This window comes from Molossus molossus, unplaced genomic scaffold, assembly GCF_014108415.1.
Source record: "Molossus molossus isolate mMolMol1 unplaced genomic scaffold, mMolMol1.p scaffold_m16_p_2, whole genome shotgun sequence".
Taxonomy (NCBI): Eukaryota; Metazoa; Chordata; class Mammalia; order Chiroptera; family Molossidae; genus Molossus; species Molossus molossus.
In genome coordinates, this window is record NW_023425355.1 from 2,030,921 (window position 1) to 2,046,934 (window position 16,014).

Genomic DNA, 16,014 nt, shown 5'->3' on the forward strand with positions numbered 1-16,014 from the left:
CCCTAGATGGATAAATACTTCATAAAACCTACTGCTCATCTCCTGAGATAGAATTCCCATCCCTCCCTTCCCCTTCAAAAATTGCACAGCAAATTAAAAGGATTAAAATGTATTTTAATAAGGTGATGCTGCATTACTGCTCCATTTCTCAGAAAAACTCCAAAGGTATCAGGGACAAATCAAACATGGTACACCAATAAAAATAAAAAAAAAAAGCACAGCGTAACTACCTAAGATAGGCAAGGCTAAGAGCTACTGTGTGACATTCAGCATACAGCAACCCTGTTCCCATGATTGGACTAGGCCTATCAAGAAAAGCTGTGGACAGCAACATCAGACACAACAGGGCATTCCTGGGTGATCCTTACCCAAGAAAAAGATGGAGGCAAGTTAACACAAGATTTTTTTTAAAGATATACTAAAATGAAAACCTCTAAGAGAAAATGCCTTCCTTAGGACATGAAGGGATAATATATGGGCTATAACAGAACCGTGTGCATGTTACCTGTGACCTCTGTGGACATTTGCCTGAATTCCCACCTGGGAGGGAATGGAGTGATGGGCTAAGGTCATCGGGGGATGCTTATGGTCTGTGGTACATGTGGCAGTGTCTCTGGGGTTGGGAAATTTAATGAGAATGCAAATAGAACATGATAAACAGAGAATGGAATGATCAAGATTAATGGGGACTCTAACTGGATCCACTTTGCCCTTGTCCCCCCCCAGGCCTTCAATAACCACGAGACTTCAGGAATGCACCACGCAGACGTGATCGAACGATATACCACACAGACATGATTTGTTACATACCGCCCCTCCCTTGCCCTCTGTCTCCAGCACACTCCCTTAGAGTAGTACAGGCAGGGAAGACCTAGCTAGTGGGAGGAATCCCTAACACTTTTCCAGGGTAGAATTCCGGCTAGTCCAAAAAGGGTCCTTCTCGTAAGGGTTTTGGGAAACTAGACACTGCAATTTTATTAGTATCGGCGACGCTTGTTTGGAGCAAACTCAGCTCCAGGGGCTGCACGGTTGAATGCAGGAGGGGTTCCACCAATTGCCCCGATTCCTTCCATTGTAGCAGCTTGGCCAAAGCGTTCGGTAGTTGGTGGGGTCTTCAAAAGAAAGAGAGAGCAATGTTACAATTCCACCTATATCCGAAACTTCCCACCCACCTGGAGCCCCTCCTTTGGAGGCCATTTCCACCCAATTTTTCAAGACTCCTGATGCTGACGGTGCCCACACATGTTTAAAATTCTAGCAAATAGATGTCCCTGAAAGAAAGGTTGCCCGAATTATGGACCCACCCAACCATCCCACCTTTAACTTTACCCCTACTCTTATTGGCTAAGCAATATTACATACTAATTTCCTAGGATGGTTAGGTTCTACCCCCATCTGTTTTGCTGAACTAGGTACACGGACAAAGGCAGGTATCGCTCTTCAAGCAACCTCAAGCCTACCCAGTTTTAACATTTTGACATGAGGATTGTATGAACCATAAAGCCATTTGGATTCACATCTATTTTCTGTGATAATGCCTAGCCTTCATTGCTTCTCTCCAAAAAAGAATCCATTCACCCAGAGTAGCAACTAAACCGTCAGTCAGACTGGCCCTCCGAAGCATCTGCTTAGTCCTACATAAAGTATATTTTGAGAGTGGGTTTGCTCAAGATTCCAAAATAAAGACCTTGAGGCTACATTTAGTCGATAACAGTGGTTCTAAACAGTTATCTGTAGCAAAATCATGGCAGGCCCAGGGATGGGGAGGCCAAGTCCTCTCCCCTCCTATCACCGTTTAGAGGCCCCAGAGTGATTACCAATCCCAAGGTGCCATCTGGCATCATCGCGGCAGGTCCTGGAGGAGCTGGGGTGCCAGCAGGCACAGGAGCAGGGGGCATGGCACCTCTGTTGTTTATACCCATGGCACCTAAAGCAAAGGAGTGTGATCAGTACAGGACACAGACGTCATGGGTCTTTCTGTTCTTAAGGAAACAATTCAACAAGACCTTTGGGCTAAGACATGTTACTCCACCCCACGCCCCAAAACGATGCTCCCAGAAATGTGAACCCCTTAAATCTGGACTAGGTAAGATAAGCTGCATAGGCCACCAGAGACAAGACAAAAAAAGAAATCAGAGCATTGACCTGTGTCCTTACCTCCCATAGCCATCTGGCCCATCCGTATCTCCTGCTCTCTCTGCAAAACAAAAAAACACTAAAGACAGTCTAAGACAGCACTGCATTCTACCACAGTCCACTGCAGACCACACACTAAGAGAAGCACCCAGCCGAGGAACACCAACAGCTCCTCCCTATTGTACAGTGAGTTCCAGATCAGAGCCACTAGGACACAAGGCAGAGCCTCCTAGTAGATGCAAGAGAGGTGCAAGGAAAGGGGAGAGGCAGTTGATTTCGTCCATAGCTCCAACCTGTACAACTTCGAGGCCAGCAAAGGACTAGGCAAGGCTGCTATAGAACTGGATGTAGCTCATTCTAGAGCCACCGAGTCTGAACAGCATACACTGGTCCCCGCTTTTCATCCTAAATTGCCTGTGGGGCAAAAAAAGCTCTCCTTCAAACCATACCTTTCCTTCCTACGAATTCTTTCTAAAAAGTTTCACAGAATGGAAAAACTGATCATAACCCGGTGGGTCGTCTAGTCCTAGTGGGCAGGCAATTCATGGTGGGTTTGTCATATCGCAACTGGCCTAGTACATCATAGGCACAAAGAGGATATACCGCATCAGGGAAGGTTCCCTTGAATCCTTCCTGCTGTCGCCGCATCATTTCTTCCTGCTGTCGCCGCATCTCTTCCTCACGGCGCCTGCGCTCTTCCTCCTGCCTACAATAGTCACCAAGGTATTTAAGCAGAGGCCTTCCAGAACGTGAACAGATGATCTGAATAGGGTACTCAGCCAAGGGGATCAAGAGCCTACTGAAAACTATCAGAGCTCTCCAGGAAACTCCATGTTAAATGTGCCCAGCGCTAAAGCAACCCAGATGTGTTTCTCAGGGGGGGAAAGTCCTTTCCCAAAGGAACCTCATGAGACCAGCACTCAGCCATTTTCCTCTAGTGTGGCCCTGAGTAATTTTCAGAACCATCTCCCATCCGAAGGGAGAACTTCAGAAACAGCCAGGAAATGCCCGCCAACATATCCAGATGCACGAGACAGCATGGTGGCAGGAGAGGGGTGAAGACACCCATAGCCTTTCAAGCTGGGAGGATAGGGTGAGGAGTTACCTGAGCTCCAGCTGCTTTCGTTTTTGCACTTCTTGGTTGTGCAGCTCTTCCATCCTCCGCAGTTCTTCTTGACGCCTCATCAGATCTAGAAAAATGACAGATTGATTGAGAGTATTCTTCATTCTCCTCCTACGGGCCCAATAGCTTTCCATAATTAAAGATCCAGAAGGCAAAGGGGATATGTAATCCCTGAGTGGCCATCCGAGGTATCCAGATTCCAAAAATAAAGCCAAACCTATTATTTCCTTCTCCACAGAATCCAGTATTCTCTGCCACATCTCCAAGATCATTTGCCTACCAAGATCAACAAAATATTTCAGAGAATAAAAGTAGAGGTTTAGGCCTTTCTCTACTGACTGATACAAAGAAACTCCGGAAAAACTTATTTTGTTCTCCTTCTAGTTCTAAGACTTGCAGGCTTATACTCACCCTGCCTCATTAGCATGACCTGGTGCTCATGGCGGGCCGCCTCCATCTCCATCTCCAGTTTCTCACGAGCCTCCTTGATGTTGCGGTCCACTTGGTCCTGCTGCTGTTTCTCCATCTCAATGAGTGCCTTCCAGCGCATGGCATACTCATACTCAAAGGAGCCAGGCTGTGCAAATCTAGGTGGCTGCTCCCGCTCCCTAAAGACAAGGTTCCAGTTACTAAAACTGTCCAAGATTCCAACTAAGCAAAGCACTCCTCCCAAGGGCCAAGATAATGGCTGCCAGTGAACATGTGCAGCCAAGACCCACCTCTTTTACACACCCCCTGACAAGCTTCCTTAAGAATGGGCAGACACCTAACAGGGAATCTGTCAGGACAACATACTTGTGAAATTGCTGGTTCTTTATAACCAGCTTCTCTGGAAGTCCCTCTTCATCATCTAACTGGTCCATGGGCTCCACAGTCACAGGCCGAGGAAATCTGGGAAAAAGAAGGATCAAATTATACTCTACACCAGGCTTCCTCTCTACACCCGCTACTGACACAATGAACTAACTACACAATTAAACTTCTAAAGGGGTTTTATACCCAGTCCCAAGTAACCAATTCCTTTTAATGGTATTATGTGGAATTTGGGGTGGACAGGATCGAGTCAGGCTTCAGAACTCTGAATACAGCCTTAAAATAGATGTTCAAGCCCTGGCCAGTGTGGCTCAGTGGATACAGAGTGCCAGCCCTTGCACTGAAGGGTCACAGATTCAATTCCCAGTCAAGGGCACATACCTGGGTTCCAGGCTCGATCCCCAGCCCCGCTCAGCGTGCGTGCAGGAGGCAACCAATCAATATGTCTCTCTCACATTGATGGTTCTTTCTGTCTCTCTCTCTCCCCCTGCCTCCACTTTCTAAAAATTAAATGGAAAAATATCCTCAGGTGAGGATTAAAAATAAAAATAGATGTTCAAAGTAATTAAAGCACTTAGGTACAGTCTAAATATCTATTATCTACAGGACTCCAGACAACAACTTGGGGTAGATACTAAGATGTTGCTCGCACAAAACAACTTTTCAGAATTATAAAATTTCAAAGGAGAGATTTGACACTGATTAAATGACAACCCACTGAAGAACTGAAAAATTTTATTTTATTTTTTTTTAATTTTTTTTTTTTTTATCCTCACCCGAGGATATTTTTCCATTTTTTGTATAGATAGAGTGGGAGGGAGAGAGAGGAAGGGAGAGAGAGAGAGAAACATCGACGTGAAGGGACACATCGAGTGGCTGCCACCCGCTCGACCAACCAGGGCCGGGGTCAAACTGCAACCGAAGTACGTGCCCTTAGCGGGAACCGAACCCGGGTCTCTCCGGACCGCAGGCCGACGCTCTAACCGCTGAGCCAAACTGGCCAGGGCTGAAAAATTTTATTTTTTTAATCCTCGCCCAAGGATGTATTTTTAGTGATTTTAGAGAGGGAGGAAGGGGGGGATAGAGAAACACGGATAAGAGAGAGAAACATCAATTGGTTGCCTCCCATAACCCCAACCTAGGTATATGCCCTGACTGAAAATTGAACCCGAAACCTTTTAGTGTATGGGGTGACACTCCAATCAACTGGGCCACTCGACCAGGGCTGATAAAGCTTTTTTCAAATTAAAAAAAAAAATTTTCTTTATTGATTTTAGAGAGAAAGGGAGGAAAGATAGAAACATCGATGAGCGAAAACATTGATTGGCTGCCCCCTGGAGGCCCCCCACTGGGGACTGAGCCCACAACCTGGGCATGTCCTGTGACCAGGAATCAAACCGGCGACCTCTTGGTGTATGGGTCGATGCTCAACCACTGAGCCACACCAGCCGGGCTAAAGTTTATTTCTTAATCTGCATACTACTTGTATTAATTTCACATTCCATTAAAAACCGTACTAGAAAGCTGAACTAACACCAGCAGTCTTCAAATGAACACAGGAAAAGGGTCCTAAAGACTAACTCCCCAGACCACAAAAGGAAGTCACAGTCTAAGGTCTAGTTCTGAAAACAACCCCTCACTCACGTGGTTAGCAGGAAGGAGCCTTCACTGCATCTGTCCAGAGCTTTCCGGGCAGCTGGCTTCCCTGAGAATTCAACAATGCCTTTTCCTGAGGGCCTTCCTCGATCATCCACAATGACCACGGCCCTTTCCACCTGGCCGAACACAGAAAAGGCTTCCTCCAGCAGTTCGTTGGACACATACTGAGGAAGGTTTCGGACCGTGAGGGATGCACTATGGCAGGCAAAGCGCACACGCAGCTGCTTTCCACGGAGTGGCATGTTGTCAAGCTCCACTTTAGCAATCTCTGCTAGGGTTCGTGTTTCCTAGGAAGCAGAAGGAAGTTAGAATGATGACTCAGTTCGACAGACCAACTACACAGTTACCAAGTCTAAAGTAGCATAATTCAATATAAAACGTCTCAAAACAATTAAAAAGAAGCTTGTCAACAGCATACTAAGAAACACAGATAGAACGAAAGAATGGAATTATTTGTTTCAGATAACTCTTTGATTAGCCTAACTGCTCTGATGGCCTTGCAATAAACCAACTTGAAATCCTAGAAGTTACTAACACTTGCATGGTCAGCAGTATCACAGGTTATTCTCCCAAGGGGTAACAGATCATCTGGATAGCAATGACCAGCCTAACACCTACCCTTACAATACTGTAGCTAGATTATTTAAATTTCAGCTAGCTACAAACAAGTTACCCAGCCCAGCCAGTGTGGCTCAGTGGACTGAGCATCATCCCATGGACTGAGAGGTCCTGGTTCGATTCCCAGTCAGGGCACATGTCCCGGTTGCAGGCTCGATCCCCAGTAGGGGGTGTGCAGGAGGCAGCCGATGGATGTTTCTCACATGGATGTTTCTACCTCTCTCTCCCCCCTTCCTCTCTCTCTAAAAAAAATTTAAAAAACATATTAAAAAACCCACAAACAAGTTACCCAGAATCACTTACGCCCTCCAAGAGACCTCTTTAGAACCACAGACCTTGATGGGACTCCCTTCATATTACTAAAGAGTAATCTGGGCCCCAGAGAAACTGACTTGTCTATATAGTCTTGAATGACTGGTACATCTGGAAGGAATACTAGCTCTGACCACATCATGATCCTAGAAAGGAAACTTAACACGTTTCCTAAATCAAATCAATTTTAAAAAAAGATCTGTACTTAAAAATGATTAAGGTAATAAATTTTATGTTATGTGTATGTTAGCATAATTAAATTAAAAAATAGATGCAGCCCTGACCAGTATGGCTGAGTTAGTTGAGCATCGTCTCATGTACCAAAAGGTCGCTGGTTCGATTCCCAACCAGGGTGCGTGTGGGAGGCAACTAATAGATATTTCTCTCTCTTTCTCTCTAAAATCAATTAAAGAAATAATAATAGTACTATAGCTGCCTTTAAAATCAATTTTAAAAAAAGATACAAATAGCTCTGGCCAGTTTGGCTCAGCAGTTAGAGCGTCAGCCCACAGACTGAAGTCTTAGGTTTGATTCCCAGCCCTGGTGAGGGTCGTGTGGGAGGCAACCAATTGATGTGTCTTTCTCACATCAATGCTTCTTTTTCTCTCTCCCTTTCACTCTAAAAATTAATGGAAAATAGAAAAATATCCTCGGGTAAGGATTAACAACAACAAAAAACACACAGGTTAGAGTGTCGGCCTGCAGACCAAAGGGTCATAGGTTCAATTCCCAGAAAAAAATATCCTCAGGTGAGAATTAACAAACAAACAAAAAAACCCCAAACTGTCCCCTCAGTTTTAAAGAGTCTTAAGTGAGACAATACACGTGGAAGGGCTCTGGAAATAATTATATAAACCCTGACCATTACTAAAATAAAAACATTTTTTCATCTTTCCTGAAAAAAAAAATCTAACACACTAAAATATTTATGGAGGTAGAATAGGGGAAGAGTATAGATAAAACAAGATTATGAGTTAAGTACTGATATTGGGCAGTATGTGCAGGATCAATACATTATTCTGTCTATTTCTGTATGTTTAAAACAAAAAAGTTCCAAAGGGGCCCTGGCTGGTGTGACTCAGTTGGTTGGAGCACAGTATTGTACACCAAAAGGTGGCAGGTTTGATTCCTGGTCAGGGCACATACCCAGGTTGTGGGTTGGGGCAGGTGCAGGAAGCAACCAATCGATGGATCTCTCTCCGAAATAAACTTTTAAAAAGTTCCAAAAGGCACACTTTAGCCCTAGTATCTTAGGCAAAATAAACCTACAGTTGTCTTTGAAACAAAACAAAAACCTGTAAGGAAAAAAATGTTTAAATCTGCATTTTCTGTCCTGTTCCATCAACTACAACTATAAGCTTTTAACAGACCATCTGAGAATCATTTACTGCCTAATTTTCCATATCCATCCCCCAGCTTCCCCACCTTTGCTCTTTAAGCCCACAGCTGCTTACCAAACGGATAAAGCCAAAGCCCTTATCCTTATGAATGAAGACTTCGCCCGCCTTCCCATACTTCTCAAACAGTTTCCTCATTTCCTCCTCGGTGATGTCAGGAGGAAGATTGCCCACAAAGAGCCGGCTACGTTGGGTGAAGGTCTTCTCTCCCGGTTTCCTAAAATTCTTCAGGTCAATAGTCAAGCCTTCATCTGAGAGAAGACAAGAGACGTACAGTCATTCTCAAAGAACTACAACTACTGCTAGATTAGGAAACCTAATTGCTGTAGAAAAGCCAAACACCATTTCCCAGTGCAATCCATCCACTAACCACTTATTACTAAATTACACCGTAGAATATGAAAGCAGCATGCTGAGACCTGGGGGACTACTGTGGGCCAGGAGCCAATCTGGACCAAGTCAAAGACAGAAAGACAACCCAGGAGATACTGGCCAAAGAGAAAATTAAGCAAGTCAAGGAACTCTATGTGAGAAGGGACAGATTTTTAAATGCAAAATATAACTGCTCCATTTCCCACTCTCACCCATCTTCTTAACCTTAACAGTTCCCATTCTTTCAGGCTGGGATGGGGGTAACAGAATAAAAAGAAATGAGTTAGGAAAAAGTATTCTTTGTAGAAATCTCTGGAAACAAAGAGGGTTGAAGTAGGTTCTAGTCTTTCCCATCACCATATCCCCCCCCCCTCTATGCCCTCTTCCACTCCCCCACAATCACCATACTGTTGTCCATGTCCACGAGTTCTTTTAGGTTCTAGTCTTAGATGCACACAATAGACGTTCAAAGTTTGCTGAATGAATGGGAACATACCTTTAAAGACTTTTTACTCCAATTAAAAATGGGCTGGCACAGACCCCAGGCTAAAAGTGTAAAAATACTCAGTACCATACTACTTCTCCATTAAGTCTTAAAAGACTTGTTCTATATGTACCCTAACTACCAGACATCTGATTATCTCTAAGAAACCAAGCTCTGAAGTAATACATGCAGACATCTGTTTAGCAGTAAAATGTGCCAACACAGCAAAGCAACCTATACTCAACTGCTATCCCTACAACATGTTTGCTCCTTGGTTTCAGAGAATCAGCCCTTTTCTATCTTAAGACGTATTAAGAGGTAAATAGAACAAAGACCTATTTCTTTATAATCCCAAAACACTAATGTAAAAAGCAAGAACCCATTCCCAAGAGGTAACCTAGCTCTCACTACCCCATTACTTAGACGCACTCACTCTGGCTACTGGCTTGTTGCCCGTTTGCAGGTATTGGTGGCGGCGGCTGCTGCTGCTGCTGCTGCTGGTGGTGCTGCTGGTGGTGGTGCTGATGGTGCTTCCTTGGAGCATGGTTTTGCTTCTCCAAATTAAAGGTTTTATTGCTCTGCATTTTTTGTACTTAAAAAGAAAATATTGACTGTCAAATACTACATTCAGTGCTAAGAATGCAGTCAGTCACCTTCCTGATGACTTATACTATATATCATCAATCATTTGGTACCCTGGCTTTTGCCAGTTCCAAACAATTGGTTATTTTGAACAAGTATGGCACAGGAGTACAATTCAAAAACAAAAACAACCAGACATTAGCAGTTATGTTGTGCACAGAAATTAGACACGTACCAGACAAGAACTGCTTGCACTAGAATGACTTGAGGAATCTTCTAGTTCAATCATTTTACACATAATAGTAAACTACTTTCCCAAAAGAACCTACCCCTTAAATATTGACCCTATCATAATATTAAAGCACATTTTAAAAACACAATGATTGCCCTGGCCGGTTTGGCTCAGCGGTTAGAGTGTCAGCCTGCAGACTAGAGACCTGGGTTCGGTTCCCACTAAGGGCACGCACCTCGGTTGCAGTTTCTCCCCCCGGCCCCGGTTGGGGTCATGTGGGTGGCAACCACTCGATGTGTCTCCCACACATCGATGCTTCTCTCTCTCCCCCTCCCTCCCTCCTACTCTATCTGAAGATGAACGCAAAAATGTCCTCAGGTGAGGATAAAAACAAAACACGATGATTGAAACAGATTTTAGTTATCACAAGGACAAGAAACTATAAGTCCTATTTTTCTCTGGCACGTTGCACAGTCCTAACCTACACTAGATACTATGGAATGAACAGCAGGAAAAGTATGGGTTGTGGAGTTAGACATACTTAGGTTTCAAGCATGGTCCTAATACTAATTAATGTACTACTCAGTAAATCTGCATCAGTTTCTTAATCTGTCATAAAGGGTATAAATAAATACCCCTCTCAAGGTGGCTATGAGAATCAGTCAATATGTGAAAACACTAGTTTAAGTACTGGCACATGATAAACACCCAGTAAATATTGTTAATAATCAAAATGAAAAGATAAATGGCTAACAAGGTAGTAACAGAAGCCAATACAAAATGATAAACCTACAAACATAAAATGTTAAATCCTGTCATTTAAAAATAAAAATAAGCGCTGGTGGGTTTGGTTCAGCAGTTACAATGTCGGCCCGCAGACCAATGAGTCGCAGGTTCGATTCTAGTCAAGGGCACATACCTCAGTTGCGGATCGTCCCTGGCCCTGGTCAGGGTTGTGCGGGAGGCAACCTGTCCATGTTTCTCTCTCTCCCTCCCTCCCATTCTATCTGAAGATAAACAGAAATATATCCTCAGGTGAGGATTTTTAAAAAATCAAAATAAGAATGAAAGAAAACAAAATAAAAATTCCTGGCACAATCCAGAAATTGATGGCTTCAAAATGCAAATTTTCCAACTGATCAGATTAACAAACTGAGGACAGTCTTGGCATCCAAGGATAGTTCTTCAGTAAATAAAAGGGCAAAGTCAATTCTAAATCCTTTCCCTTAAACACAAAACCCTCTAGTCAGAATTCAGCTGAAGGAAAGATGCAGAAAAAGACCTTTCTATGACTACTGTGTTAACCTTGTATCATTTCTTTAAAATAGCGCAAGTTAACAAAGTGGTTGTTAGACTGATGAACCTCAAAGGGAAGGCAAGGAAGAGATAAACCAAAGAACGTATATGCATAACCAATGGACACAAGACAACAGCGTGGGGAAGGCACGCGGGGGGGGGGTCAATGAGGGAAAAGGGGGGACATCTGCAATACATTCAATAATAAAGCTAAGATTAAATAAATAAATAAAGGTCAAAAAATAAAATAGTGCAAGTTATATTCCTTAGATGAAGAAAATGTGACAAAGGCTTGATAACTATTATTTTGGATGATGAGCATATGAGAATACTTTTACGTGTATAAAAACTTTACTAATATAGTTTTTATCACATCCTACCAAAACTGGGAACATCAATGCAATTACGAAATACTATAGACAAAAGTTGTTTCATAAGATAACAGGTAATAAGAGCTATCAAGATGTTCATATTCTTGCCCTGGCCAGTTTGGCTCAGTGGTTAGAGCGTCGGCCTGCGGTCCAGAGAGACCCGGGATCGGTTCCCGCTAAGGGCATGTACCTCGGTTGCAGTTTGTCCCCGGCCCTGGTTGGGTCATGCAGGTGGCAACCACTGAATGTGTCCCTTTCACGTCGATGTCTGTCTGTCTGTCTGTCTCCCCCCCCCCCTCCACTCTATCTGAACAAAAAACGAAAAAAATGTCCTCGGGTAAAGATAAAAAAGATGTTCATATTCTTTAACTTGGGAATTATATTCCTAGAAATTCATCTTAAGAATATAACTTTAGCCCTGGCCAGTTTGGTTCAGTGGTTAGAGCGTCGGCCTGCGGTCCAGAGAGACCCGGGTTCGGTTCCCCACTAAGGGCATGTACCTAGGTTGCAGTTTGTCCCCGGCCCCAGTTGAGGTCGTGTGGGTGGCAACCACTCGACGTGTGTGTGTGTGTGTGTGTGTGTGTGTGTGTGTGTGTGTCTCTCTCTCTCTCTCTTCCTCTCTCCCTGCCACTCTATCTAAACAAAAAAATGGAAAAATGTCCTCAGGTGAGGATTTTAAAAAAAGAATATAACTTTAAGGGTGTCAATGGGGAAAAAAAAGAAGAAACATCTGTAACAAAAAAAAATTAATAAAGAATATGACTTTAAAATTTAAAAATCATGTCCATGAACTATTCACTGCAATGGCCTTTATAACAATAAAAATGACTTACATACCCAAAATTAAGGGCACAATTTTTAATAAATTATGGTACGTATCTATGAAGACCATGTAAACATGAAGAATGTAGACAAGGAACAGAAGGTAGGCAAAAATGAAAACTGTCTTCCTTGTAGGTTATCGATAAATTTTTTATTAATACATTCAACAAATATTCACCAAATGCCTACTATTTGCTAGGCACTATTTTAGGTCGTGTGGGTATTTTAGGTCGCTTGGGATGCATCAATGAACAAAGATTCTTGCCTTCCAGGATCTTATCTTCTAAGGAGAGAGATGAAACCATATACATAATAATTAAATTACATAGTAGCTAAGAGATATTACCGGAAAATCAAGAGAAAAAGCATGTGTACGCACGCACGCAAAGTGGGCAAGGAGTGGAAGGTGAAGACAGCAATTTTAAATAGAGCTGTGAGGTGAGCCTCACTGGAAAGTTGACATTTAAGCCCAGACTTGAATTTTCTCATTTATGTCACTATGTCAACTTTATGTTTCTCATTAATAAGGCACCTATCACAAAATACATCTTTGTTATAGAAAACTTAGAAATAAAAACAAAAATTAAATTAAAATCCTAAGACCCAGGACTAAAATAGTCACCGTTAACATTCTGGTATACCCTTCCAGTCGTTGATTTACATATTTGTAGGTACTGTAAACAAGATATGATAAAAATCATTTTATAATAGTTTTATAATGCCTTTTCTACTTTACACACGACTAACAGTTTTTATGTCACTACATTAATTGTTAATGGACACAGTATTCGGCTGTCAACCAAGCCATTTGTTGTGGACACTTGGGTTGTTTCTAAATCTTCACCATTATTAAACAGTGCTCATAGCTAAATCTTGGGGACCAGCTCTGAGTAAATCTTCCTCTCACAATTTCCATTTTTGCTTCTCTACCCTCCCAAACGTACATTATCAGGTCAATGACTGTAATCATAATGCACCATTGTATATTCCACTTCCCTCATTTTTAGTGTGAACACAATTATAATTTTTCACAGCTACATAAAGCCGAGATGGATCTACTAACCTATTCTCTACTATGAGACATTTAGGCTGTTTTCAATGTTTTCCTATTATAACGCTGTAGTAAATTATCTCTCTGCTTGTAGCTTTCTGCTTCATTATTTCCTTAGGATAAAAATAGAATAACTGAATCTGTGACTCTTGCCACAGTGAAACAGTTTTCTCAAAAAGTTCTAATAACTTTAAATGCCATGAATAGGTGTAGCAGTTTCACCACAAATGGAGTAACTTAAAAAAAAAAAAAGGAAATCATGATTTTAAAGATCTAGAACAGAAATAAAAACATACAAAATTTAAAGTCTATCCCAGCAACAGTTGGGGGCAGGTAAGGTGGGCATTAGAATCAGATCTTTTTCTATTTGAGCCCCAGCTATCAAACACCTCCCCTTCCCTGACCCCAAAGTGGCCTATAACAGAAACTTGAATTATCTTCACAGCCATTTCTTCAGTATTATCTCTGGCTAGAATCCAAGCACCCTTTTTTTCCTCCAGCCTCAGTACCTAGCATCCCATTCAGGAATCCACAATTTATAATTTACATGTTAATAGAAATCTTTAGAGATCCATTTAAAAAATGAATATTCAAACTCTGTATTTACATCTTACCCTCACCTCATTATTTCATTTCAAAAAGGGCATTTTACTTCTTGGTGCTAAGATGTTCTAAGCCATTTAAGATTACTTCAAGGAGGATATTTTTGATTTTAGAAAGTGTAGCCTGGTAGTTAAGGTGAAAATACAAGATATTTATCGACCATTATATGTCAGACACTGTTCTAAGTCTGCATTATCTCATTTAGTACTCACAACCATTATTCTTCTGGATGAGAAAAATGATGCCCATCCCAGGTCATGCAGTGTGATGAAGCACGGAGGGGAGAATCTCATACCCATCACTATGCTACAAGCTTTATAATCAAACTCACCTCAATTTCAGAGTCCCGCAAACTTACTAGCCATAATGTTCACCTAACTTCTGAGCCTCAGTTTCCTCACCTGTAAGATGGGGGTAACAATACCTACCTCACGGGGCTGGTTATTTTAAGGACTAAATGAGATCATGTACACAGCAGACACCTGTTCCTCCTGGCAGTCACTACTCTTATTTCCACATATGGTGGGTGCTTCAGTTAGACAAATGTAATTCATTACATTCTTCCTCCACTCTTCTGGATTCTAGTAAAAATCACTTGTATAACCAAATTTCCTACCTTTGTGTTTTTAAATAAATGTCTCCGCAATGCTCACCTTTATCATCTTTCCTTTCAGTGCCCAGAGTAGCCAAGTACTAAGTATTGTCCCTATCACCTACTTCTGATGCTGACCACCAATATAATTTGGAAATATGCAGAAGTCACTGCCCCCCAACCGTGATGCCTCTGAGAAAAGAATAAAGTACAAAAATCAGCAGCAAGGATTTCTGTCCAAAAGACTAACCCTGATGAAGGAAGGACCTGCTTGGGAAAATATGTATTGCTGGTGTAGAAAGACTGGGGCTACTGGGCACAAGATACAGCTGCACAGGTGTTTAAGTACAGGACCAAGTACTGTATCACACAGATCTGAAACCTAAATAAATGTCCCCTTAACTTTCAGGATAAGGATCAACTTTTTAAGTGGAAACAGTGGGGAAAACCTGCTAAAAACCTACCAGGTCCAGATGGCCACCCGGATGTGGACCAGACTGAATGCTGTAGAATGCACTGGCATGGTAAGGTCCTTTTTTATTTCCTAAGAGTTTCTTAGGACCCTTCATTGATAACAAGGAAGCTGGACAAAGACAGTATAAATCTAGCCAGTGTACCCCGACTAGAGTTGGCAGGTTTATCAAACAGAAATACACAACACAGTAAAATTTGAATTTACGATTAACAATGAATGCTTTTTTGTGTGTAAGTCGCATGCAACGTATACTAAAAAATACTTCGTTGTCTGCATCAAATTTAAATGTAAAGGGGCGTCCTATATTTTATCTGGCTATCCTCCAACCACCTCAACTTAGATTTAAGATAGCCAAGTGCCTCCCAGTGTTCTCTAACCCCGACTTCTCGTCGAAGGACACAAAAGAACAATCGTTCTCCGAGTGGAAAGGAGTCGGCACAAAATAGCCATAAAATTAAGTGCCCTGTTTTTTTTAAAGTGATGCTACACATGGCTCGAGTAGCTCGGCAATGAGACTTGGGAAAAGGGCATCCAGGAGCCAAAGGCGAGCGGAGGGGCCTGGCCTCGCAGACGAACTTGCCGGCGAAGAGTTTTGACAAAGGAACCCCGCTCGGGGGGCCCAGTGGCTCATTCGGAATTCATGGCCTCGCGAGGCCGAGGGGAGGAGCGGCCCACAAAGCGCCTCCTCCTCCTGCCGCCGCTCCAGGGCTCTGGGCTGAGACCCCACACCCTCGGGCCCGGGGAACTTACCGACAGGGCTAAGATTTGGGGCCACGCCGCACAAAGGCGGCGGGAGAGGAAGCGGGAGGCAGGTTTGAGCGCGATGGGCCCCGCGCGCGGATAGGCTGGGAAGCCCGCGGGGCGGCGGGGACAAGGCCTCAAGGGGGCCTTGGGAAGAACGGCCAGCCTCCCTCCAAACCCAGCCCTGCCCTGGCGTCTTCCTTCCTCGATTGTCGAGAGAAACCCCCCTCTCCTCTCAAACGAGAACTAAGTCGTCCCCAAACTCACCCTCTAACGACTGTTCTCTCCTCAAAGTAACGGCGACGCTACACGGCCTCTACCGTCCCAAGAAAAGA

At 43.0% G+C, this 16,014-nt stretch overlaps 1 protein-coding gene across 1 annotated transcript; it reads right to left on the reverse strand.

Moving 5' to 3' along the window:
• Nucleotides 1–127: 127 nt before the first annotated feature.
• NONO (non-POU domain containing octamer binding) lies at nucleotides 128–16,014 on the reverse strand. Its single transcript, XM_036271316.1, has 11 exons — nucleotides 15,947–16,014; nucleotides 9,348–9,506; nucleotides 8,116–8,309; nucleotides 5,717–6,018; nucleotides 4,055–4,150; nucleotides 3,671–3,867; nucleotides 3,242–3,326; nucleotides 2,740–2,842; nucleotides 2,158–2,197; nucleotides 1,818–1,927; nucleotides 128–1,112 (listed from the first exon to the last, which is right to left on the reverse strand). Exons 2-11 carry the CDS (start codon nucleotides 9,496–9,498, stop codon nucleotides 978–980), a joined length of 1,413 nt encoding a protein of 470 aa, XP_036127209.1. The 5' UTR covers nucleotides 9,499–9,506; nucleotides 15,947–16,014; the 3' UTR covers nucleotides 128–977.